Source organism: Heteronotia binoei, chromosome 5, assembly GCF_032191835.1.
Source record: "Heteronotia binoei isolate CCM8104 ecotype False Entrance Well chromosome 5, APGP_CSIRO_Hbin_v1, whole genome shotgun sequence".
Lineage (NCBI taxonomy): Eukaryota > Metazoa > Chordata > Lepidosauria > Squamata > Gekkonidae > Heteronotia > Heteronotia binoei.
The window spans coordinates 14,129,578-14,155,399 of NC_083227.1; the positions used below are offsets into that span (position 1 = coordinate 14,129,578).

The 25,822-nt window shown below is 49.9% G+C and overlaps 3 protein-coding genes across 4 annotated transcripts in view; 1 reads left to right on the forward strand and 2 right to left on the reverse strand.

Moving 5' to 3' along the window:
• Positions 1–2,373, reverse strand: part of LOC132570949 (zinc finger protein 883-like) — a 19,629-nt gene extending 17,256 nt beyond the window's left edge. The window contains exons 1-2 of the mRNA XM_060237583.1: positions 2,334–2,373; positions 558–644 (exon numbers count right to left, since the gene is read on the reverse strand). Of these exons, the coding sequence (XP_060093566.1) occupies positions 558–644; positions 2,334–2,373 (127 nt within the window). The remainder of the gene's footprint in view (positions 1–557; positions 645–2,333) is intronic.
• Positions 1–25,822, forward strand: part of LOC132571081 (zinc finger protein 91-like) — a 336,113-nt gene that overhangs the window by 162,095 nt on the left and 148,196 nt on the right. The window lies entirely within an intron of this gene.
• On the reverse strand, positions 6,584–15,427 carry LOC132570950 (zinc finger protein 568-like). The gene is made up of 5 exons (XM_060237584.1): positions 15,289–15,427; positions 12,530–12,612; positions 9,294–9,420; positions 8,101–8,183; positions 6,584–6,736 (listed from the first exon to the last, which is right to left on the reverse strand). The coding sequence occupies exons 1-5, from the start codon at positions 15,425–15,427 to the stop codon at positions 6,584–6,586; spliced, it is 585 nt and encodes a 194-aa protein (XP_060093567.1).

Sequence of the window (25,822 nt, forward strand, 5' to 3'; positions counted from 1 at the left end):
TCTGCCCTGTTGTTGGCCCTCCAGAGGAACTGTGTGAGACAGGAGGCTGGAGTAGATGGACCACTGGTCTGATCCAGCAGGGCTCTTCTGATGTTCTTATGAAGGCCTCAGCCTCTCTGCCCTGTTGTTGGCCCTCCAGAGGAACTGTGTGAGACAGGAGGCTGGAGTAGATGGACCACTGGTCTGATCCAGCAGGGCTCTTCTGATGTTCTTATGAAGGCCTCAGCCTCTCTGCCCTGCTGCTGGCCCTCCAGAGGAACTGGTTGGCCACTGTGTGAGACAGGAGGCTGGAGTAGATGGACCACTGGTCTGATCCAGCAGGGCTCTTCTGATGTTCTTATGAAGGCCTCAGCCTCTCTGCCCTGTTGTTGGTTGTCCAGAGGAACTGGTTGGTCTGTGTGTGAAATAGGATGCTGGACCAGATGGACCACTGGTCTCTTCCAGCAGGGCTTTTGTTATGTTCTTATGGATATGGACTCCCAGCCAGATGAGGTAAATCTGCTCTGAATGATATTTTTTTTTAAAAAACCTGGAGAATTCAGCAAGAAAACACCAACCTGCTGGCCTCTCCTCCTCCTCGGAGTCAAAGGCTAATAAATCTTCACCTTTTTCCACGTCAGAGATACGGTCAGGTTTGAGAAATTCTTCGGAGAAAACAAACGGTCCCGTTAGCTTTGGCTGCAAAACAGTTAGGCATTCCAAACAAAGCGTTTTTTGATACCTGGAAAGTCACAGGAGGAAAGGAAGCGTTTGTAACCAGCAGAAACAGATGCACAGACTGGAACGCCCTGGTCTGACACTTCAGACCAGGGGTGCAATTCTAGCAGGAGTTTCTTTGCATATTAGGCCCCACCCCCCCTCGATATAGCCAATCCTCCAGGAGCTTACAAAAAAGAGCCTTGTAAGCTCTTGGAGGACTGGCTACACCAGGGGAGGTGTGGCCTAATATGCAAAGGAGCTTCTGCTAGAATTCCACCCCTGCTTGAGAGAGTATTGATCCACACCTCACAAAACTTGAACATGTTGAGAGACAGTGACTAGCCAAACAATGGAGCTGGGGCTCCACACCTGCTGGAGCTGCCAGCTCTGGCTTGGGAAATACCAGAGATTGTGGGAGAAGAGCCTGAAAAGGGCAGTGCTTAGAGAAGGATTTCCAAAGCAGCCATTTTCTCCAGGTGAACTGATCTCTGTTGCCTGCACATCAGTTGTAATAGTGGGAGACATTAGTTGTAATCATTCTAGTTGCCCTTTTCTGCACTTTTTCCAATGCTGAAAAGGATATTATAGCATCGGAAAAAGTCCAGAAAAGGGCAACCGGAACGATTAAGGGGTTGGAACACTTTCCCTACGAAGAAAGGTTAAAACGCTTGGGACTCTTTAGCTTGGAGAAACGTCGACTGCGGGGTGACATGATAGGGATTTACAAGATTATGCATGGGATGGAGAAAATAGAGAAAGAAGTACTTTTCTCCCTTTCTCACAATACAAGAACTCGTGGGCATTCGATGAAATTGCTGAGCAGTCAGGTTAAAACAGAAAAAAGGAAGTCCTTCTTCACCCAAAGAAGGTGATTATCACGTGGCATTCACTGCCACAGGAGGTGGTGGCAGCTACAAGCATAGCCAGCTTTAAGAGGGGATTGGATAAAAATATGGAGCAGAGGTCCATCAGTGGCTATTAGCCACAGTATATATATACCTGGGAGGTTTTGGCTTCTATGTCCAGATCCTAAGCCTTTCGTGGGCATCTGTGGGAACTAGAGTGCCAACTGGATGGACCACTGGTCTGTTAAAGGAATTCCAGCAAGTTTATTGCCTTTTGCTGTTTTCCCACACAACTTATCCTCTCCAGACCAAACTGAGATTCAGAGAGAAGAGCGGAGTATAAATCTACAGTCTTCTAAGTTTTCTCAGGAGCAGAGTTATAGGGCTTAAATATCTGATTTAGAAAAAAAATTAAAAAGGTATTAAATGTGAGCTAAAAGGTCAGAAAATTATAGCTACTTGAAATGTAGTTTTACTGGAACACACGTAAACATTTTAGAATACGATAACATTTGCCTAACATTAATGCTTCTTAAATTTTTTTTTTAAGTGGAATGCACATCAGAGTTTACTGAATTTCTCAGGACCCAGTTACAAAGTAACTCTGTACTACTTCCCACTCCTGAACATAAACCATTGGAACCTAACATCAGTTAATATTTAGTACATGTATCTTTTATATTTCTAAGGATACCGTGTTCCAGAGCAGCAGGCTGAATTTCATGGTGTTTCTGCACAGCATGTAAAGACAAACCCAAACTTACCACTGAGCCCCTTCTCCCAACTCACCCTGTTCCTTCTCCTTCCCCTTCCCGGCCTTGAAGCTCATCTGCAACAAATTCAAGGCTCACCTTTGGGTCCTTAGTTCCCAAGTTCCCAACCTACAGTTAGGAATTACTGCTCTATGTATTTAAGAAGAAAAAGGCTAACACCCTAATTTGAGAACACCAAAACAGCTGGAGTCACTGACTGGTTGGCATCATTCTCCAGTGGTTAATCCCTACCCACAAGCCATATGTAGCACCGCGAACTGTACGCCATTTCATTGTCTGATGAAGTGCGCTTTTAGTACACAAAAGCTTACATTCTCAATAAAACTGTGTTGGCCTTAAAGGTGAAGAAGAAGAAGAAGAAGAAGAAGAAGAAGAAGAAGAAGAAGAAGAAGAAGAAGAAGAAGAAGAAGAAGAAGAAGAAGAAGAAGAAGAAGAAGAAGAAGAAGAAGAAGAAGAAGAAGGAGGAGGACGACGACGACATTGGATTTATATTCCGCCCTCCACTCAAGAGTCTCAGAGCGGCTCACAATCTCCTTTACGTTCCTCCCCCACAACAGACACTCTGTGAGGTGGGAGGGGCTGAAAGGGCTCTCACAGCAGCTGCCCTTTCAAGGACAGAAGCTCAGAGCGGCCTACAATCTCCTTTCCCTTCCTCCCCCACAACAGACACCCTGTGAGGTGGGTGGGGCTGGAGAGGGTTCTCACAGCAGCTGCCCTTTCAAGGACAGAGGCTCAGAGTGGCCTACAATCTCCTTTCCCTTCCTCCCCCACAACAGACACCCTGTGAGGTGGGTGGTGCTGAGGGGGCTCTCACAGCAGCTGCCCTTTTAAGGACAGAGGCTCAGAGCAACCTACAATCTCCTTTTCCTTCCTCCCCCACAACAGGCACCCTGTGAGGTGGGTGGGGCTGGAGAGGGCTGTGAGGTGGGTGGGGCTGGAGAAGAAGAAGAAGGAGGAGGAGGAGGAGGAGGAGGATGACGACATTGGATTTATATTCCGCCCTCCACTCAAGAGTCTCAGAGCGGCTCACAATCTCCTTTACGTTCCTCCCCCACAACAGACACTCTGTGAGGTGGGAGGGGCTGAAAGGGCTCTCACAGCAGCTGCCCTTTCAAGGACAGAGGCTCAGAGCGGCCTACAATCTCCTTTCCCTTCCTCCCCCACAACAGACACCCTGTGAGGTGGGTGGGGCTGGAGAGGGCTCTCACAGCAGCTGCCCTTTCAAGGACAGAGGCTCAGAGCGGCCTACAATCTCCTTTCCCTTCCTCCCCCACAACAGACACCCTGTGAGGTGGGTGGTGCTGAGGGGGCTCTCACAGCAGCTGCCCTTTTAAGGACAGAGGCTCAGAGCAACCTACAATCTCCTTTTCCTTCCTCCCCCACAACAGGCACCCTGTGAGGTGGGTGGGGCTGGAGAGGGCTCTCACAGCAGCTGCCCTTTCAAGGAATGAGGCTCAGAGCGGCCTACAATCTCCTTTCCCTTCCTCCCCCACAACAGACACCCTGTGAGGTGGGTGGGGCTGGAGAGGGCTCTCACAGCAGCTGCCCTTTCAAGGACAGAGGCTCAGAGCGGCCTACAATCTCCTTTCCCTTCCTCCCCCACAACAGACACCCTGTGAGGTGGGTGGTGCTGAGGGGGCTCTCACAGCAGCTGCCCTTTTAAGGACAGAGGCTCAGAGCAACCTACAATCTCCTTTTCCTTCCTCCCCCACAACAGGCACCCTGTGAGGTGGGTGGGGCTGGAGAGGGCTCTCACAGCAGCTGCCCTTTCAAGGAATGAGGCTCAGAGTGGCCTACAATCTCCTTTTCCTTCCTCCCCCACAACAGACACCCTGTGAGGTGGGTGGTGCTGAGGGGGCTCTCACAGCAGCTGCCCTTTTAAGGACAGAGGCTCAGAGCAACCTACAATCTCCTTTTCCTTCCTCCCCCACAACAGGCACCCTGTGAGGTGGGTGGGGCTGAGGGGGCTCTCACAGCAGCTGCCCTTTCAAGGACAGAGGCTCAGAGCAACCTACAATCTCCTTTCCCTTCCTCCCCCACAACAGGCACCCTGTGAGGTGGGTGGGGCTGAGAGGGCTCTCACAGCAGCTGCCCTTTCAAGGAAGCTCTACGATAGCTATGGCTAACCCAAGGCCATGCCAGCAGGTGCAAGTGGAGGAGTGGGGAATCAAACCCGGTTCTCCCACATAAGAGTCCACACACTTTACTACACCAAACCAAAGGTACTACTGGGACTCCGACTTTGTTCAATCCCTTCTTATGTTCTTACTGCAAAGCTGAAAAAGTACAGAGGAGGGCAACCAAGATGAGGGGGTTGAAGCACCTTCTCTAGGAGGAAAGGCTGAAGAGCCCGGGACTCTCCTGTTGAGAAAAAAGACGACTAAGGGGGACAGGATAGAGGTTTATAAAATTACGCATGGGCAGGGGTGGGATTCTAGCAGGAACTCCTTTGCATATTAGGCCACATCCCCTGATGTAGCCAATCCTCCCGGAGCTTACAGTAGGCCCGGTATGAAGAGCCCTGTAAGCTCTTGGAGGATTGGCTACAACAGGGGTTGTGGTCTAATATGCAAAGGCGCTCCTGCTAGACTTCCACCTCTGTGCATGGGGTGGGGACAGTTGACCAAGGCTGCGATCACACCCACTAAATAATGCACTCTCAATCCACTTTCAATACACTTTCCCACTGGATTTTGCCAGTTCACACACAGTAAATTGGGTTGAAAGTGCATTATTTAGTGGGCGTGATCACAGCCCAGGAGAACTTTTCCTCCCTCTTTCAACATACTAGAACTCGAGGGCATCCAGAACAAATTTTTGAGTCCAGTAGCACCATGCAGACCAACAAAGTTTTATTCCTGGTATAGGCTTTAAGTGTGCACACTCACTTACGCTTATACCAGGAATAAAACCTGGTCGGCCTTAAAGGAGACACTGGACTCAAACTTTGTTCTGCTGCTTCAGACCAACAGGATCAAGGGCATCCATATTCCAGGGCATCCAGTGGAGCTGATGGGCAGTAGGTTTAGGATGGACAAAAGGAAATACAACTCTACACAGAAAAAGGATTAAAATGTGGAATTCCCTACCACAGGATGGCCACAGAAATAAACAGCTTTAAAGGGGGATTAGATAGATTCAGGGAGAATAAATCTATCAGTGGCTACTAGCCAACGTGATGGAGGGGAACCTCCACATTCAGAGGCACTAAACCTCTGAATCCCAGAGCCAGGAGGTCACATCAGGAGAAGGCCTTGACCTCTATGTCGTTGTTGGTCCTCAAGAGGAACTGGCTGACCACAGTGTGAAGCAGGATTCTGGAGCAGACAGACCACTGGTCTGATCCAGCAGGGTTCTTCTGATGGCCTGACCATGATCACAGAAGACCCTAAAGATGTCCATCACATACCCAGGGAGGGACCATCTACATAAGAGAAGCCATGTTGGATCAGGCCAGTGGCCCATCCGGTTCAACACTCTGTGTCACATAAGAACATAAGAAGCCATGTTGGATCAGGCCAGTGGCCCATCCGGTTCAACACTCTGTGTCACATAAGAACATAAGAAGCCATGTTGGATCAGGCCAATGGCCCATCCAGTCCAACACTCTGTGTCACATAAGAACATAAGAAGCCATGTTGGATCAGGCCAATGGCCCATCCGGTTCAACACTCTGTGTCACATAAGAACATAAGAGAAGCCATGTTGGATCAGGCCAATGGCCCATCCAGTCCAACACTCTGTGTCACATAAAAACATAAGAGAAGCCCTGTTGGATCAGGCCAATGGCCCATCTGGTCCAACACTCTGTGTCACATAAGAACATAAGAGAAGCCCTGTTGGATCAGGCCAATGGCCCATCCGGTCCAACACTCTGTGTCACATAAGAACATAAGAGAAGCCCTGTTGGATCTGGCCAATGGCCCATCCAGTCCAACAGTCTGTGTCACACAGTGACCAAAAAAATCAGGTGCCATTAGGAGGTCCACCAGTGGGGCCTGGACACTAAAAGCCTTCCCACTGTGCCCTCCCCAAGCACCAAGAATACAGAGCATCACTGCCCCAGACAGAGAGCTCCATCTATACTTTGTGGCTAATAGCCACTGATGGACCTCTGCTCCAGATGTTTATCCGTATGTTTATCTGCGTGGCTCCCCACCTGGAAACAGGATTTCTCTAAGCCTGGTCCTCTCTCCTTTCAGACACAACAGCTCCTACCTCAAAAATCATCAGAAGTCTACATTGGGAACATCAATGTGGCCTGTTTCAGCTGAAGTCGAAGGGATCCTTACCCAGAGAAGTCATGTTCTCATAATTCTCCAGCATGACCTCCTTGTACAGAGCTCTTTGGTCCGGAGCCAGCAAGGCCCACTCCTCTGTCGAGAAATGCAAAGCGACCTTCGCAAAGGAAACCAGCCCCTGAAACAGACCGCCCCCCCCCCAAAAAAGATACATTTAGATGCTCACGATGTTGGTGGAAACTGCCGTACAGTCTCAGATAACTTATGATGACCCCAGACGGTTTTCAAAGCTCGAGGTGTTCAGAGGTGGTTTGCTGTTGCCTGCCTTTGGAGTTCCTCGGTTGGTTTCCCGCCCAACGACTAACAAACGATGATCCTGCTTTAGGCTTGCTAATCCCCATGTTCCAGCGGAGGTTCTCCCGCTTTCCCAGGCTCCTTCCCGCCCCCAGAGCCACCATGTGCCTTTCCACCTCCGGAGGCTTCAGACTCCGCTTGGAAAGGCTTCCTTTTTTGGATGGTGCGTCTGTGTCTTTAAGGCTGAAGGGGGGCGGGGGGAGCAGGAAGAACAACACGGCTGCTCCCGGTGGCTGTGAAAGCAGCCCACACCCTCCGTCGGCTGCACAATCTTTTCAGAGGTCCTTTGCACGGCAAAGATAAACTTGAACCTTTGGTTGCTCTGTGTTACTTTGAAGAAGTTGGAAGTTCAGAGTAGAGATGCCAATCCCCCGCTTCAGAGTCGTCAGAAACGGGGATGGGGGGTGGGGAGGAAATGTCTGTTGGGCACTTCGTTATTTCCCATGGAGTTCGATACTCATAGGGTATAATGGGGAATTGATCTGGGGGTATCTGGGGCTCTGGAGGGGCTGTGTTTTGAGGGAGAGGCACCATTTTCAGCATAGCATCTGATTGCTCTCCTCAAAATGCTCTTCAAGTTTCAAAAAGATTGGACCAGGGGGTCCAATTCTATGAGCCCCGAAAGTAGGTGCCCCTAGCCTTCATTATTTCCAATGGAGGGAAGGCATTTCAAAGGTGTGCGGTCCCTTTAAATGTGATGACCAGAACTCCCTTTGGAGTTCAATTGTGCTTGTCACAAACCTTGCTCCTGGCTCCACCCCCGAAGTCTCCAGATATTTCTTGAATTGGACTCGGCAACCCTATCCTGCTTAGGTTCCAAGATACAGGGGTAGGGAACGTTGGCTCTCCAGATGTTTTTGCCTACAAATCCCATCAGCCCCAGCCATTGGCCATGCTGGCTGGGGCTGATGGGAGTTGTAGGCAAAAAACATCTGGAGAGCCAACGTTCCCTACCCCTGCGTAGCTTGGAGTATCCAGGTCAGCGCAGTGGCCGAAAACGTAAGTAAAAACATGGCGATTTCTTTTCCTCCTCAGATCTGAAAGCTTCACATTAAAGAACTGGTAGATTTCCTGGCGGGCAGCTCAGACATCATGCACCAGAATCACACTCCCTCCCTGCCACCTCCCCGCAATTCCTAACACACTCAGGCTGCCCCCCGCCTCTCCTCCGATGACACCCCCTCTTACCTGAGCTGGCTGAACGGTGGTTGATTTCATTTCCCCCAAAAGGATGGAAGGCCTACAATGGGGCAGAGATGCTCTTCCGCAGCCTGTGAAGGAGAGGAAAGAACAAGAATTGCAGATATATACCCCGCCCTACTCGCTGAATCAGAGACTCAGAGCGGCTTGCAATCTCCTCTATCTTCTCCCCCCCGCAACAGACAAACCCTGCGAGGTGGGTGGGGCTGAGAGAGCTCCGACAGAAGCTGCCCTTTCAAGGACAACCTCTGCCAGAGCTATGGCTGACCCGGGGCCATTCCAGCAGCTGCAAGTGGAGGAGTGGGGAATCAAACCCGGTTCTCCCACATAAGAGTCCGCACACTTAACCACTACACCAAACGGGAGGGGAGGAGTTTAAAGCAAAATGTCGCCTGCACTAACAGTTGTGAGCTTTTAGAGATTCACAAAGAAGAACGAACCACCCCAAAAACAAATCAGCCAGTAACATAAAGCCCTTTTATAAATTGTTGGTGTGGCCTCATTTGGAGGACTGTGTTCAATTCTAGTCACCGCACCTCAAAAAAAGATATTATAGCATCAGGAAAAGTCCAGAAAAGGGCAACTAGAATGATTCAAGGGCTGGAACACTTTCCCTATGAAGAAAGGTTAAAACGCTTAGGGCTCTTAACTTGGAGAAACGTCGACTGCGGGGTGACATGATAGAGGTTTACAAGATGATGCATGGGATAGAGGAGGTAGAGAAAGAAGCGCTTTTCTCTCTTTCTCACAGTACAAGAACTTGTGGACATTCAATGAAATTGCTGAGCAGTTGAGTTAGAACTGATAAAAGGAAGTATTTCTTGAGTGATTAACACATAGGAGGTGGTGGCAGCTATGTGCATAGGTGGCTTCAAGAGGGGACTGGATAAACATACGTATCAGAGGTCCATCAGTGACTATTAGCCAGTGTTGGTATTGATGGAACTATCTGTCTGGGGCAAGTGATGCTCTGTATTCTTGTTGCTTGGGAGGGGCAACAGTGGGAGGGCTTCTAGTGGCCTGGCCCCACTGAAGGACCTTCTGATGGTACCTGGGTGGTTTTTTTTGTTTTATTTTTTGTTTTGGTCACTGTGTGACACAGAGTGTTGGACTGGATGGGCTATTGGCCTGATCCAACATGGCTTCTCTTATGTGACACAGAGTGTCTGAGGGATCCTTACCCAGAGAAGTCACGTTCTCGTAATTCTCCAGCATGACCTCCTTGTACAGAGCTCTCTGGTCCGGATCCAACAGAGCCCATTCCTCCGTCGAGAAATGCAAAGCGACCTCCGCAAAGGAAACCGGCCCCTGAAACAGACAGCCCCGTCCCCCACAAAACATACATTTAGGTGCTCACAAGGTTTGTGGAAACTGCCATACAGTCTCAGCTGACTTATGACAACCCCAGATAGTTTTCAAGGCAAGAGACATTCCGTGGTCTCCCCAGGGCCAGCTCGCCCACTAAGTAAACTAGGCGGTTGCCTAGGGCGCCGGCAGGGTGGAGGCACTGGATTCGGCCTCCACCCCAGGCAAATGCCTAGTTTGCCCCCCCCCGCACCTCCTCCTCCCTCTCTTCCCCACCCCAGGTCAATTTCAATGTCCGGAAGGGGAGGCATGGGGGGGTGCAACGCCGTAAGGGAGAGGCATGGGGGCAGAACACCACGGGGCGGAGGCACGGGGGTGCGATGCCGTGAGGGAGAGGCACGGGAGCAGAACATCACGGGGGGGAGGCACGGGGGCGCGACGCCGTGAGGGGGAGGCACGGGGCAGGACACCACGGGGGGTAGGCATGGGGGCGTGATGCCATGAGGGGGAGGCACAGGGGCAGAACACCACGGGGGGAGGCATGGGGGCGTGATGCTGTGAGGGGGAGGCACAGGGGAAGAACACCACAGGTGGGGGGGAGGCACGGGGGCGCGATGCCGTGAGGGTGAGGCACTGGGGCAGAACACTACGGGCAGGGGGGAGGCACAAGGGCGCTATGCCGTGAGGGGGAGGCACGGGGGCAGAACACCACGGGCAGGGAGGAGGCACAGGGGCACGACGCTGTGGGGGGGAAGCACGGGGGCAGACCACCACGGGGGGAGGAACGGGGGCATGATGCCGTGGGGGGGAGGCACGGGGGCAGAACACCACGGGGGGAGGCATGGGGGTGCGATGCTGTGAGGGGGAGGCACAGAGGCAGAACTTCATGGGGGGGAGGCACGGGGGTGCGACACCATGAGGGGGAGGCATGGGAATAGAACACCACGGGGGCAGAACACCACGGGGGGGGGGAGGCACGGGGGCAGAACACTACGGGCAGGGGGGGAGGCATGGGGCGTGATGCCATGAGGGGGAGGCACGGGGGCAGAACACCACGGGTGGAGGGAGGCACGGGGGTGCGATGCCGTGAGGGGGAGGTACGGGGGCAGAACACCATGGGGGGGAGGCATGGGGGTGCAACGGCGTGAGGGGGAGGCACAGGGGCAGAACACCACAGGGAGGAGGCATGGGGGCGCGATGCCGTGAGGGGGAGGCACGGGGGCAGAATACCACGGGGGGGAGGCACGGGGGCATGACACTGTGGGGGGGAGGCACGGGGGCAGAACACCACAGGGGGAGGCATGGGGGCGCGACGCCGTGAGGGGGAGGCACAGGGGCAGAACATCATGGGGGGGAGGCACGGGGGTGCGACACCATGAGGGGGAGGCACGGGGGTAGAACACCACGGGGGCAGAACACCACGGGGGGGAGGCATGGGGGCAGAACACTACGGGCAGGGGGGAGGCATGGGGCGTGATGCCATGAGGGGGAGGCATGGGGGCAGAACACGGGTGGAGTGAGGCACGGGGGGTGCGATGCCGTGAGGGGGAGGTACGTGGGCAGAACACCATGGAGGGGAGGCATGGGGGTGCAACGGCATGAGGGGGAGGCACAGGGGCAGAACACCACAGGGAGAAGGCATAGGGGCGCGATGCCGTGAGGGGGAGGCACGGGGGCAGAATATCACGGGGGGGAGGCACGGGGGCACGACGCTGTGGGGGGGGGAGCAGTGAGCCACCAGTCTGCCTAGGGCGCCATGTGCCCTCGGGCCAGTGCTGGGTCACCTACCCAAACGGTAACCAGGTCACCCCTCCTTAGCTTCACAAATTTTATTAAATGTTCATACAAGTAAGATTAGGGATTGGGGAAAGGGGAATGGGGGAGAAATACAAAAGGGTGAAAATCTATCGATTCCAATTATTTCTACTTTAAGAAAGAAATATATATACTTCATTATACCTGCAAGTATTCAGAATTATTACATACGTATTACCTTTAAACTCTACAAACATTCTGTGACCTGTTGATATTTTTATACAGTCATACTACTTTACAAATTATTTGATAGCAAACATCAAGTTCCATATCTGTCATATTACAAAGCCAAATCCATATATACTTAATCTCTAAAAATGGAGAAAGGAAAGAAAAAAAGAAAAATAAATTCTTGTCTTCAGTACAAGCTTGTTACCACATAAAGGATTCAAGGGCATAGATAAGGAGGAAAAAAACCTCACTAATCAAGAGAGGACTCTAAGTCAGGGGTGAGGAACCTTTTTTCTGCCAAGGGCTATATGGATATTTATAACATCATTTGCGGGCCGTAAAAAAATTATCAACTTAAAAAACAGTGCTCCGCCGAGGGAGAATGATTCAGGCCAGCAAAATTAATACAAATTATTGTTTTTCTATTTGAAGTCATGTGGGGAGAGCCTAATCTGGCACGCACACACCCACACCCGGACCGCCGCCCTAGGCAAATGCATAGGTCCAAGACTTTTTTGTAAAAAAAGCCTAGCAGGAACTCAGTAGCATATTAGACCACATCCCCTAATATTAGCATATTAGGTCACACACTCATTAGCATATTTGGCCACACCATCTGAGATAATCAAGTGCAAACTGAATTGTGGCAGTAACTTTTCCAGGCCCTGCAGCAATTCTGGCCAGCCAGCCACGCCTCAGGGAGGCTGCCGCACAGTACATCTGGGCCCTGTGATCCCTGCTTGGCCCTGGGGAGGGGGGGATGTTAGAAAGTTTGTCAAATCTTAAGAGTTCAGCAAAATTCTCCCAGAGGGTTTGAACAATGGAATCCAGAAGCAAGTATCTGCAGGGACACCTGGGGGCGAGGTAAGAAAGAAAGCGCACAATAAAATTTAGAGGTTCCAGAGCTCCCAAAATGAGGCCTGCTCATAATACAAAACCATAAGTAAAGGCAGAGTGATTTCCCCCCCTCCTCACAATTGAAAGCTTCACATTGAGGAATTGGTAGATTTCCCAGCCTTCCTGGCAGGCAGCTCGGACATTAGGCATTGCCAGAATTGGCCCCCTTCCCCAATTCTTAACGCACCCGGGTTGCCCCCGCCTCTCCCCCAATGACACCCCTTCTTACCTGAGCTGGCTGAACGGTGGTTGATTTCATTTCCCCCAAAATGACGGAAGGCCTAAAATGGGACGGAGATGCTCTTCCACAGCCTGTAAGGAGTGGGGAGAGAAAGTGGGGAGCTTCAAGCAAACCATCATTTGCACTAGTAGTTGTGAGATTTTACAGAAAGAAGAAGAGGAGGAGGAAGAAGAAGAAGAAATTTAAAATGAACCACCCCCGTGCAGTTTTGGATGTCAGTTCCAAACCACAAACATGCATGAATTCCAGGGGATCTTTGAAACCTTACAGAGAGAAACAAGACATCTATCTGCACGGAAGGAACCAGACAAAGCTATGAAAGGCTCACAGCTATCTACTCTGCCATATTAGGACACACAAAACAGTTTAGGCCAGGGGGTGGCCAAACTTGCTTTAACGTAAGACCCACACGGAGGAGACGGAGAAGAAGATTTGCAGATTTATACCCCACCCTTCTCTCTGAATCAGAGACTCAGAGCGGCTTACAATCTCCTATATCTTCTCCCCCCACAACAGACACCCTGTGAGGTGAGTGGGGTTGAGAGGGCTCTCACAGTAGCTGCCTTTTCAAGGACAACTCCTATGAGAGCTATGGCTGACCCAAGGCCATTCCAGCAGCTGCAAGTGGAGGAGTGGGGAATCAAACCTGATTTTCCCAGATGAGAGCCCGCACACTTACCCACTACACCAAACTGGCTCTCCTAGGTGTCTGAGGTGTTTGAGAGCCCCAAGACAGGAAGGAAAGAAGGCAAACAGACGGGGGAGGGGAGAGAGAGAGGTGGAAAGAAAGCAACTTTAACTTCAAACGTATTCTTGGAGAAGTGATTTAAAGAGACAAATGGCTTCTCCATGCTGGCCAATGGGGTGGTGGGAGCTTCGAGAGTCATGTAATACGTGTGGAAGAGTCACATGTGGCTCCCAAAACACAGTTTGGCCACCCCTGGTTTAGGCTCATCATGGATATTTATTTATTTATTTATTTGATTTATACCCCACCCTCCCCGCCGAAGCAGGCTCAGGAAGGCTTACAGCATAAAATCCCAGAAACAATAAAACTAATAAGTATTAAAAATACATATTCGGTAATAAATAACAATGATTAAAACAGTTAAAACAATTAAAAGAGAAAAACAGACTATTAAATTGGTGCTATTCTGGTGGCGACGGCCTTCTTCCACTTCTCTTAAATACCGGTGCCGAGTCAATTCAATGCCAGCCGGAAGAGGACAGTCTTGCACGCCTTGCGGAACTGCACCAGGTTCTGCAAGGCCCTCACTTCATCTGGCAGTTGGTTCCACCAGCAGGGGGCTACAATTGAGAAGGCCCTGTCTCTGGTTGATTTCATTTGGGCCTCCTTCAACCCGGGGATTACGAACAGATTTTGTGATCCCGATTTAAGTACTCTCTGGGGAACATGCAGGGATAAAAGCCTGGGAAGGGGATAGACAGATTCGTGGAGGGTAAGTCTATCAATGGCTACTAGATCTAGGGCAGGAAACTCATGGAGATTTTGGGCGTAGAGCCTGGGGAAGACAAGTAGGATAATGCGCCATAATATCCATTCCATTTTCCCCAGGGAGAACTGGGGTTGCCAGTCCCCAGGTGGGAAAAGGAATCTAGAAAACAACGGTGTCAAAAATACAGGATACAATTTGACAGTTTTACAAAAAAATCTATATATTATATTGCGCAAAAACATCCAAAATTCATTTCGAAGACACAAATCACAGAGAGAGCATAAAGTCCCAAACGGAACCACAGTTCCCAAGGATGACTCCGGAAAATTCCAAAAAGCCTATAAGGAGTACTACTACTCAGAAGTAAATTCCAAACGGAGTCCTTCCACTCATGTCGGCTCCCGAAGGTGAAAATCTTGACTTCACGCAATCACCGGTTCCGCTGCATTTGCAGCTTCTTCACAAGCCAAATGACAAAGGTCCTCAGACCGGCTTCTCTCAAACGCCCATATTGTATATTTCAATCGACTTTTGTGCTACCGTTGACCATCCCTGGCCAGGGGTTAAAAAATGCCCGATCATCACCAATTAGGATTGCCAATCCCCAGGTGGGAGCAGGGGATCCCCTGGTTTGGAGGCCCTCCCCCTGCTTCAGGGTCATCAGGAAATGGGGGGGGGGAGAGAGAAATGTCTACTGGGCATTATGGAGACCGATTCCCATAGGGTATAATGGAGAATTGATCTGTGCATATCTGGGGCTCTGGGGAGGCTGTTTTTTTCGAGGTAGAGAGACCAAATTCTTAGCATAGCATCTGGGGCCTCTCCTCAAAACACCCTCCAAGTTTCAGAAAGATTGGACCAGGGAGTCCAACTCTATGAGTCCCCCCCCCCCCCAAAGAAAGTGCCCCTATCCTTCATTATTTCCAATGGAGGGAAGGCATTTAAAAAGGTGCGCGGTCCCTTGAAATGGGATGGCCGGAACTCCCTGTGGAGTTCAATGACGCTTGTCACACCCTTGCTCCTGGCTCCACTCCCAAATTCTCCAAGCTGCACACATACACCCCCCAAATCCCCAGATATTTCTTGAATTTGACTTGGCAACCCTAATTGGGGGAATTGATCTCTGTGCCGTTTGGAGAGAAGATGCAAAATCAGGGGATCCCCAGGTCCCGCCGGGAGGCTGGCATCCCGACGTGAAATGCCTGTTTTGTTTTCTCCACCTCTTTCCAGATCATCCCCCCCCCTCCCGAAAACACACACACACGTTCACTTCCCTAACCCGCATCTTGCCTTGCATCGCTAAGAAAACGCAGCGTTCCGGCTGCACCTCCTCGCGCGTTGCACAATGCGCTTCTCTCCCGTCGGATCGGGGCTGCGGCTGCTTTTCCTCCCCGCGCAGCTTCCAGCGTTTCCTGTCCGTTCCGAGCATGCGCCTTTGCGCCCTTTTTTCCCCAGGGATTTTTTTTTTTTGGCTGGCCTGCACTACTTTCATGGCCGCTTGGGGGCGCGCCGTCCTTGTTATTGGTTCTCATCCATTCATATGAACATATGAAGCTGCCTTATACTGAATCAGACCCTCGGTCCATCAAAGTCAGTATTGTCTTCTCAGACTGGCAGCGGCTCTCCAGGGTCTCAAGCTGAGGTTTTTCGCATCTATTTGCCTGGACCCTTTTTGGGAGATGCCGGGGATTGAATTTGGGACCTTCTGCTTTCCAAGCAAATGCTCTACCACTGAGCCACAGTCCCCCCTTCACAGGTTAGCATCTTTTGTACATATTGCTGCAGAGGGGGGGGCAACAGAGAGGTGGAAAGAAAGCAACTTTAACTCTGTTGTAGGGAGGCAATCCTTAAAAAAAATTAACGTTTTCACATCACTGCCCTGTCTTTTGCAAATGTTCGTATTAATGGCCAAGTAAATCGCTTTGCTGTTCCTGTATTTCTTCTATTGGATCTCCTTGCCAGGTTTAAGGGGGTGGAGATTCTGGGAATCCTACACGGATTTATCTGCCTAACTACTAATAAGTCCCCTTGTGGGGAGAAATACAAGGGGTGATAGAAATTTCCTGTGGGTGAGTTTCATGGCCTGGAGGCGGGGAGTGACTGGGGAGGGAAGGTAAAAATAGAGAAAGGCAAGGTCTGTTGAGAAGGCAGCTGTTGGGAAGGGAAATTGAGAAAGGGGGGAAATGTGGGGTAGGTTATCGGAGAGGGGGGGGGTACCTTGAAGCTATCTTATACTGAATCAGCCCATTGGCCCATCCGAGTCAGTCTTGTTTCCTCAGACTGCCAGCTGCTCTCTGGGTTTTAAATCCCTCGCTGTGTGAAGTAGTGCGTTTTCTTTTATCCATGCTGAGCCTTAACCAGGGGTGGCCAAACTGGGGCTCAGGAGCCACATGTGGCTCTTTCACATGTATCATGTGACTCTCGAAGCTCCCGCCGCCTCACCGGCCAGCTTGGAGAAGGCATTTGTCTCTTGAAATCACTTCTCCAAGCCAAGCCAGCCAGCAGCTTGGGGAATGCATTTAAAGTTAAAGTTGCTTTCTTTCCACCTCTCCTTCCCCCCAATCTATTTCCCTTTCCCCCTTCCTTTCTGTCCTGCGGCTCTTAAACATCTGATGTTTATTCTATGATAGAATCATAGAATCCTAGAATTGGGAGGGACCTCCAGGGTCATCTAGTTCAACCCCCTGCACAATGCAGGAAACTCACAAAAACCTCTGTTGAAATACCTCCATGGAAGGCGAGCCCACTTTCATAGAGTTGGAAGGGACCTCCAGGGTCATCTAGTCCAACCCCCTGCACAATGCAGGGAACTCACAAAAACCTCCCCCTAAATTCACAGGATCCTCTTTGCTGTCAGAGGGCCATTTAGCTTCTGTTGAAATACCTCCATGGAAGGCAAGCCCGATTTCATAGAATCCTAGAGTTGGAAGGGACCTCCAGGGTCATCTAGTCCAACCAACTGCACAATGCAGGAAACTCACAAAAACCTCCCCCTAAATTCACAGGATCTTCATTGCTGTCAGATGGCCATTTAGCCTCTGTTGAAAAACCTCTTATGATGCTCTTATGTTAAGCAAATTTGGCCACTCCTGGCTTATACCAAGAATAAAACTTTGTTTTAAAATTGCCCCTAGAGTCACACGTCGTTCTGTTGCTTCAGAACAACACAGCTACCCACCTGAATCTATATTTTACCCTGGTGTATTATTACAATATAGAGCCCCGTGGCACAGAGTGGTAAAGATGCAGTGCTGGAGTCAGACCCCTCTGCTCATGACCTGAGTTTGATCCCAGCAGAAGCTGGTTCAGGTAGCTGGCTCCAGGTTGACTCAGCCTTCCATCTTTCTGAGGTCAGTGAAATGAGTCCCCGGCTTGCTGGGGGGAAAGCATAGATGACTGGGGAAGGCAATGGCAAACCACCCCGTAAAAAATCTGCCGTGAAAACGTCATGAAAGCAACGTCACCCCAGAGTCAGAAACGACTGGTGCTTGCACAGGGGACCTTGCCTTTACCTTTACCTTATTGTTACAATGGGATGAGAAATAATGATTTGTTGTGAAGGCAGAAATTACTTAGCTATGTGTGAATGTAGGAGGGGGGTGGAGGGGGAAGACTGGGACTTTCAAACTAGTTCCTACAGTCAGGGCTTTTTTTTGTAGAAAAAGCCCAGCAAGAACTCATTGCACAGAGAGCCAATTTGGGGTAGTGGTTAAGTGTATGGACTCTTATCTGGGAGAACCAGGTTTGATTCCCCACTCCTCTGCTAGCAAAAGTTTTAGAACAAATCATCAAACAGTCGGTTCTGGAACATTTAGAAAAAATGGATGTGATTACTAAGAGCCAGCATGGTTTTCTCAAGAACAAGTCATATCAGACTAACCTGATCTCTTTTTTTGGAGAAAGTGACTACCTTGCTGGGGTAGGGGAATGCTGTAGACATCGTTTATCTTGATTTCAGTAAGGCTTTTGAGAAGGTTCCACATACTATCCTTGTTGACAAGTTGGTAAAATGTGGTTTGGATCTGGTTGACAGATCGCACCCAAAGAGTGCTTGTGAATGGTTCCTCATCCTCTTGGAGAGGAGTGACAAGTGGAGGGCCTAAAGGATCTGTCCTGGGACCTGTTTTGTTCAACATCTTTATCAATGATTTGGATGAGGGAATAGAGGGAATGCTTATTAAATTTGCAGATGATACTAAATTGGGAGGGGTTGCAAACACAGAAGAAGACAGAAACAGGATACAGGATGACCTTGATAGGCTGGAAAACTGGGCTAAAACCAATAAAATCAATTTTAACAGGGATAAATGTAAAACTCTGCATTTATGTAGGAAAAATCCCATGCATGGCTATAGGATGAGACTTTTCTTAGCAGTAGTATGTGCGAAAAGGATCTAGGGGTCTTAGTGGATCATACGCTGAACATGAGTCAACAGTGTGATGTGGTGGCTAAAAAGGCAAATGCAATTTTGGGCTGTATCAGCAAAAGTATAGTGTCCAGATCACGTGATGTGATGGTATCGCTTTACTCTGCTCTGGTAAGACCTCACCTGGAGTATTGTGTTCAGTTTTGGGCACCACATTTTAAGAAGGATATAGACAAGCTGGAACGGGTCCAGAGGAGGGCAACGAAGATGGTGAGGGGTCTGAAGACCAAGTCCTATGAGGAAAGGTTGAAGGAGCTAGGGGTTTTTAGCCTGGAGAGGAGACGGCTGAGAGGTGATATGATCACTATCTTCAAGTACTTGAAGGGGTGTCATATAGAGAATGGGGTGGAATTGTTTTCTGTGGCCCTGGAAGGTAGCACCAGAACCAATGGGTTGCAATTAAATCAAAAGAGTTTCCGGCTCAACATTAGGAAGAACTTCCTGACCGTTAGAGTGATTCCTCAGTGTAACAGGCTTCCTCGGCAGGTGGTGGGCTCTCCTTCCTTGGAGGTTTTTAAACAGAGGCTAGATGGCCATCTGACAGCGATGAAGATCCTGTGAATTTGGGGGGAGGTGTTTGTGAGTTTCCTGCATTGTGCAGGGGGTTGGACTAGATGACCCTGGAGGTCCCTTCCAACTTTATGATTCTATGATCTTCTGGAATGGCCTTGGGTCAGCCATAGCTTTCACAGAATTTGTCCTTGAAAGAGCAGCTGCTGTGAGAGCTCTCTTAGCCCCACCCAGCTCACAGGGTGTTTGTTGTGGCGGGGCGGGGGGGAGGTAAAGGAGACTGTGACTGCTCTGAGACTCTGAAATTCAGAGTATAGGGCGGGATATAAATCCAATATCATCTTCTTCAGCCACACCCCTGAAGTCACCATTGTTTCACATAGGGCTGTTTTGTAGAAAAAGCCCAGCAGAGGCTCATTTGCAGATTAGGCCACACCCCCTGAATCCAGGGTAGCTGGAACTGCATCCCTGTGCATTCCTGCTCAAAAAAGCCCTGCCTACAGTCCAAATGCAGCCAGGGGACAAAGGGTTTTCTAATGAGTGAATGCTGATGGAAGAAGAAGATGATATTGAATGTATATACTCTGAATCTCAGAGCAGATTATACCCTATACTCTGAATCTCAGAGCAGTCACAATCTCCTTTCCCTTCCCCCCACAACAGACACCCTGTGAGGTGGGTGGGGCTGAGAGGGCTCTCACAGCAGCTGCCCTTTCAAGGACAACTCCTGTGAAAGCTATGGCTGGCCCAAGGCCATTCCAGCAGGTGCAAGTGGAGGAGTGGGGAATCCAACCCAGTTCTCCCAGAGAAGAGTCTGCGCACTTAGCCACTACACCAAACTGGAAGGGAAGGATGGAGTCTGGTTGGATGCTGTGCTAGGAAAAGGAAAGGAAAGATCCCCTGTGCAAGCACCAGTCGTTTTTGACTCTGGGGTGACGTTGCTTTCACAATGTTTTCACAGCAGACTTTTTACGGGGTGGTTTGCCATTGCCTTCCCCAGTCATCTACATTTTCCTCTCAGCAAGATCATTTGACTAACCTCGGAAGGATGAAAGGCTGAGTCAACCTTGAGCCGGCTACCTGAACCCAGCTGCCACCAGGATCGAACTCAGGTCGTGAGCAAAGCTTAGGACTGCAGTAGTGCAGCTTTACCACACTGTGCCACGGGGCTCATGTAAAGGTAAAGGTAGTCCCCTGTGCAAGCACCAGTCGTTTCCGACTCTGGAGTGACGTTGCTTTCACAACGTTTTCACAGCAGACTTTTTACGGGGTGGTTTGCCATTGCCTTCCCAAGTCATCTACATTTTCCCCCCAGCAAGTTGGATACTTATTTTACCGACCTCGGAAGGATGGAAGGCTGAGTCAACCTCGAGCCGGCTACCTGAAAACCCAGCTTCCGTTGGGGATCGAACTCGGCTCATGAGCAGAGCTTAAGACTGCAGTACTGCAGCTTTAACATTCTGCACCACGGGGCTCTTTGTGTTAGGAAACAAATGCAATAAAACCATGCCAGAGAGAATGCTGAGATTAGGCCATTAGCCAGAGTTTATTGCTACAGAAGCAAAGAGAGGAAGCATTTTTGAAGGCTGTTGCATTAATGGCACACCAGTTGGACTCCAGGGGGATCTTCTGAGGACTTCTTTCCCCCCACATCTTCCTTGTTTCTTCCAAGGAGTTGCTGAAACAGAAAAGAAAGAAATGGCATGGATAGCGCAAACTTTTTTGTTTCTTTAAAAGAGCATTTGCAGACTACTTTTCTCGAAACAGACTCAAGGCCAAATGAGCAGAAGCAGGATCTTCTTGGTAGTGGTTCTGCCCTCTCAAAATTCCCTTGGCCCCTGACGATTCCCCTGATAGCACTGGGGCAGTCACTCATTTCTTTCTTCTGCTTTTGACTGACTCGATGGTTGCTTGAATTGCTGTTTAAAGTTTGGGGGTCCATTTAGTGTTGCCAATTCCCAGGTGGGGGCAGGGGAATCCCTCAGTTTGGAGGCACGCCCCCCCCCCACTTCAAGGTCATCAGAAAGCAGGGGGGGAATGTCTGCTGGGCACACCATTATTCCCTATGGGGACTGATTCCCATAGGATATAATAGTGAATTCATCTGTGGGTATCTGGGGCTTTGGGGGGCTGCTTTTTGAGGTAGAGGCACTAAATTTTCAGCATAGCATCCGGTGCCTCTCTTCAAAACACCCTTCAAGTTTCAAAAAGATTGGAGCAGGGGGTCCAATTCTTTGAGCCCCCAATTCTATGAGCCCCTATCCCTCATTATTTCCAATGGAGGGAAGCCATTTAAAAGGTGTGCGGTCCCTTGAAACGTGATGGCCAGAACTCCCTTTGGAGTTCAATGATGCTTGTCACAACCTTGCTGCTGGCTCCACCCCCAAAGTCTCCTGACTCCACCCCCAAAGTCCCCAGATTTGGGATTCGTGGTCAGGATTTGAGACTGGAAGACAAATGTTAGTTCCCCACCCACTCTCCCTTCCGGCAATTTAAACTCACCCGTGTGCCATCTCTGGGGGTCTTTCTAGCAGTAGCGGCAGCAGCTCCTGCAAAAGAGACAGAGTGAGCCGTGTGGGAGGCAGACGGAAGAGCAGACCTTCCATATCTCTTGCTCTGAGTCCAAGGACACTCCTGTGGGTGCAAGGATCTTCCTCTAGCTGCGGTTATCACACCAGACTAGGACTTCGGAGACCCAGGTCCAAATCCTCACTCCGCTGTGCTGCTCACGGAGTGACCTTGGTCTAGTCATTCCCACTCTCTCCGCCCAACCTACCCCACAAGGTTGTTGGGAGGATAAAGTGGAGGAAGGGAGACTTGTGTTCGGTGTTCCCTCTACGCTCAGGGAGCGTGAGTGAGCTCACAGATTTTTAGCCTCCAGCTCACACATTTTTGTCTTAGCTCAGGAAGGAGGACCCCCCCCCCCAGAGCACAATAATTCATGCAGGAGCTCAAAACTTTCATGCCAGTCACTCACAACTTTAATGCCAGCTCATAAAGTAGAATTTTTGCTCACAAGACTCTACAGCTTAGAGGGAACACTGCTTGTTGTTGCTTTCCTCCCAGATTTTTTTTTTAAATAGTTTTTTTAAAACTGTCCTCCCGTGTGGAACAGCTGTCAGCGTGGTGTACGTTAACAAAAACTTAATACATTCACAATTAAAATAATCAAATATTATCCTACATGAGAGGACAATAGTGAGCCCAAAATCAATAAGATGGTGATTAGGTTGCCAGAATGTGCCACTGCCTCGTGTGTGTGTGGGGGGACAGGGCAGGAAAAACTTGCATGCCGGCCGGATGGAAAGAAGAAGACGACTGCAGATTTATACCCCGCCCTTTTCTCTGAATCAGAGCCTCAGAGCGGCTTACAATCTCCTATAATATCTTCTCCCCCCACAACAGACACCCTGTGAGGTGGGTGGGGCTGAGAGAGCTCTCACAGCAGCTGCCCTCTCCAGGACAACCTCTGCCAGAGCTATGGCTGACCCAAGGCCATTCCAGCAGCTGAAAGTGAAGAAGAAGACAGCTATAGATTTATACCCCGCCCTTCTCTCTGAATCAGAGACTCAGAGCGCTTACACTCTCCTATATCTTCTCCCCCCACAACAGACACAACGTGAGGTTGGTGGGGCTAAGAGGGCTCTCACAGCAGCTGCCCTTTCAAAGACAACCCCTACAAGAGCTGTGGCTGACCCAAGGCTATTCCAGCAGGTGCAAGTGGAGGAGTGGGGAATCAAACCCAGTTCTCCCAGATAAGAGTCCGCACACTTAACCACTACACTAAACTGGCTCTCCACGGTCTTTTTGCTATTCCCCATCAACTTACCACTGCAATGGGCCGTAGCATCCTGAAACAGAAATGAAATAAAAGTGGCACCAGTTAATGTGGTGGAAGGTTTAATTAGCAGACAAGAAATTTTCTTCTGGCTTCTATGGCCAGGGTATGTATTTTCCTACCAGAGCTGAGTTAGTGTGAGCTAGCTCACCGTTTTTTGACTTCCAGCTCACACATTTTTGTCTTAGCTCAGGGGAAATGCCCCCAAAGCCAGGGCTTCTTTTGAGAAGGAACGCAGTTCCGGCTGGCTTGGCATCGGGGTGGGGGGTGGCCTAATATGCAAATGAGCTCAAGTTGGTTTCCCCCCACAAAAAGCCCTGTGCAAAACAATGGTGCAATCAAGGGGTGTGGCCTAATATGCAAATGAGTCCCTGCTGGGCTTTTTCTACAAAAAAAGCCCCGCCCAAAGCAAGCTAATTTATACACTAGCTCACAACCTTAATGCCAGTAGCTCACAAAGGAGAATTTTTGCTCACAAGACTCCACAGCTTAGAGGGAGTATTGTTTCCTACCCCCGCCCAAGGACTTTTCCACATTCTCATTTTCCTTGCTTGTATGTTTCTGTTGCATCAGTTATCCCCTCCCCCCACCCCCACCCCCCGTTGCACAAATTTTGCTCCTTCTGGCGGTTGATTTGATATTTTATTGCTTTGTGTCCATAAAGCCATGTAATATTGAATCGAGCACTAGAGGGGGCAAAACACATGCGGAACAGAAAAAAAAAACTGCAGCGACAGAAACACACAAGACAGGAAAATAAGAATGTGGAAACGATCCAAGTTACCCACGAAGGGCGTGATGCTAGAATGTTGGTGTGTGAATCAGTGTGGGGTAATGGCTTAACCAGGATCTAGAAAACCCCAGGTTCAGATCCCTGCTCCACCATGGAAGCTGCTAAGTGATCTTGGAACAGTCACACATTTACCTCACAGAGTTGTGGTGGGGATAAAAATAGAGGGAAATAGAATGACGTAAGCCCTGGGGGTATAATGAAGTAAATAAATAATAAGCCTTTAACACAGGGCCATCCAAGGTTTTTTTAGTAGTGGGCCGCATGAGAAATACTTCTTCACCCAAAGGGTGATTAACACATGGAATTCATTGCCTCAGACACAGAGGACGGCCACTGGATGAGACAGGACACTGGACTCGATGAACCACTGGTCTGATCCAGCAGGGATCTTCTGATGTTCTTATGAAGGCCTCAGCCTCTCTGCCCTGTTGTTGGCCCTCCAGAGGAACTCGTTGGCCACTGCATGAGACAGGAGGCTGGACAATATGGACCACTGGTCTGATCTAGCAGGGCTCTTCGGATGTTCTTATGAAGGCCTCAGCCTCTCTGCCCTGTTGTTGGCCCTCCAGAGGAACTGGTTTGGCCCCTGTGTGAGGCAGGATGCTGGACAAGATGGACCACCAGTCTGATCCAGCAGGGCTCTTCTGATGTTCTTATAAAGGCCTCGGCCTCTCTGCCCTGTTGTTGGCCGTCCAGAGGAACTGGTTGGCCACCATGTGAGACAGGTTATGGGACTAGATGGACCACAGGTCTGATTCAGCACTATTCTTGATTTTTTCTTAAATACTTCTTTACACAGAGACTGGTTGAAATGTGGAATTCACTGCCAGAGAATGTACTGATGGCCATAGGAATAAATAGCTTTCAAAGGGTCATTAAATAGATTCATGGAGGATAAGTCTATCAGGGCTACTAGCCATGGTGACTGAGGGGAACCTCCACATTCAGAGGCACTAAGCCTCTGAATCCCAGAGCCATGAGGCAACCTCAGGGGACAGCCTTAGCCTCTATGTCCTGTTGTTGGCCGTCCAGAGGAATTGGCTGGTCACTATGTGAGACAGGATGCTGGACATGGTGGACCATCACTGGTCTGATCCAGCAGGGCTCTTCTTATGTTCGTATGAAGACCTCAACTATGACCTGTTGTTGGCCCTCCAGAGGATCTGGTTGGCCCATGTGTGAGACAAGATGCTGGACTACATGAACCTCTGATCTGATCGAGCAGGGCTCTTCTGATGTTCTTATGAAGACCTCTACTGTGACCTGTTGTTGGCCCTCCATAGAAACTGGCTGGCCTTGTGTGACGCATGATGCTGGACTACATGGACCGCTGATCTGATCCAGCAGGACTCTTCTGATGTTCTTATGAAGACCTCTACTGTGACCTGTTGTTGGCCCTCCATAGGAACTGGCTGGCCTTGTGTGACGCATAATGCTAGACTACATGGACCACTGATCTGATCCAGTAGGGCTCTTCTGATATTCTTATGAAGACCTCTACTGAGACCTGCTGTTGGCCCTCCATAGGAACTGGCTAGCCTTGTGTGACGCATGATGCTGGACTACATGGACTGCTGATCTGATCCAGCAGGGCTCTTCTGATGTTCCTATGAGCCTCATTGAGAAAGATGGGCTAGAGATAACATAAACAATATACTCACCTGGATTGCATGGATTATAACATGGGGGCCAGCAGGGACGGCAGATAGTAGGGCAACACCTGGAGGAGAAAAAGAACCCAGTCATAACATGTTGCGAGTTGGAAAGGCCTTTTTAGGATTCATACAGGTCCCACTGTCCCCAGGCAGATTTGTAGCCCTGAAAACATCTCTGACCCATTAGAAGTTTATCCTGCTTCTTGCCTTCCAGCTTGTCTCCAGGGCCGGCGCATGGGAGTTGACGAGGTAGGCAGCCACCTGGGGCACCACCTTGCTGCAGGGGTGGGGGACCCCTCCCCACCCATGCTGACCCCCACGGTGCCTGCCTAGCTCCCTCTGAAGCAGAAAAGGGCCAGAAAGAGGCTGCCTCATTCTTTCTTGCGAAGGAAGAAGTAGGTGGCCTCTTAAGAACATAAGAGAAGCCATGTTGGATCAGGCCAGTGGCCCATCCACTCTTAGAATGATGTTAGCCTCTGTGGGCCCCCATTTGGGTGAAAGGTAAGATATAAATAAAGTCAGCAAACAAGGAAGAAGAAGAAATTGGATTAATATCCTGCCCTCCACTCTAAATCTCAGAGTGGTCACAATCTTCTTTACC

Excerpts from the sequence above, each read along its gene's own strand:
- LOC132570950 (XM_060237584.1), bottom strand. The coding sequence starts at position 15,427 with ATGCTCGGAACGGACAGGAAACGCTGGAAGCTGCGCGGGGAGGAAAAG. Across the intron at positions 9,421-12,529 it reads CCACCGTTCAGCCAGCTCAG|GGGCCGGTTTCCTTTGCGGA; the intron begins GTAAGAAGGGGT and ends TGTCTGTTTCAG. Across the intron at positions 8,184-9,293 it reads CGAGAACGTGACTTCTCTGG|GCTGCGGAAGAGCATCTCTG; the intron begins GTAAGGATCCCT and ends TCTCCTTCACAG.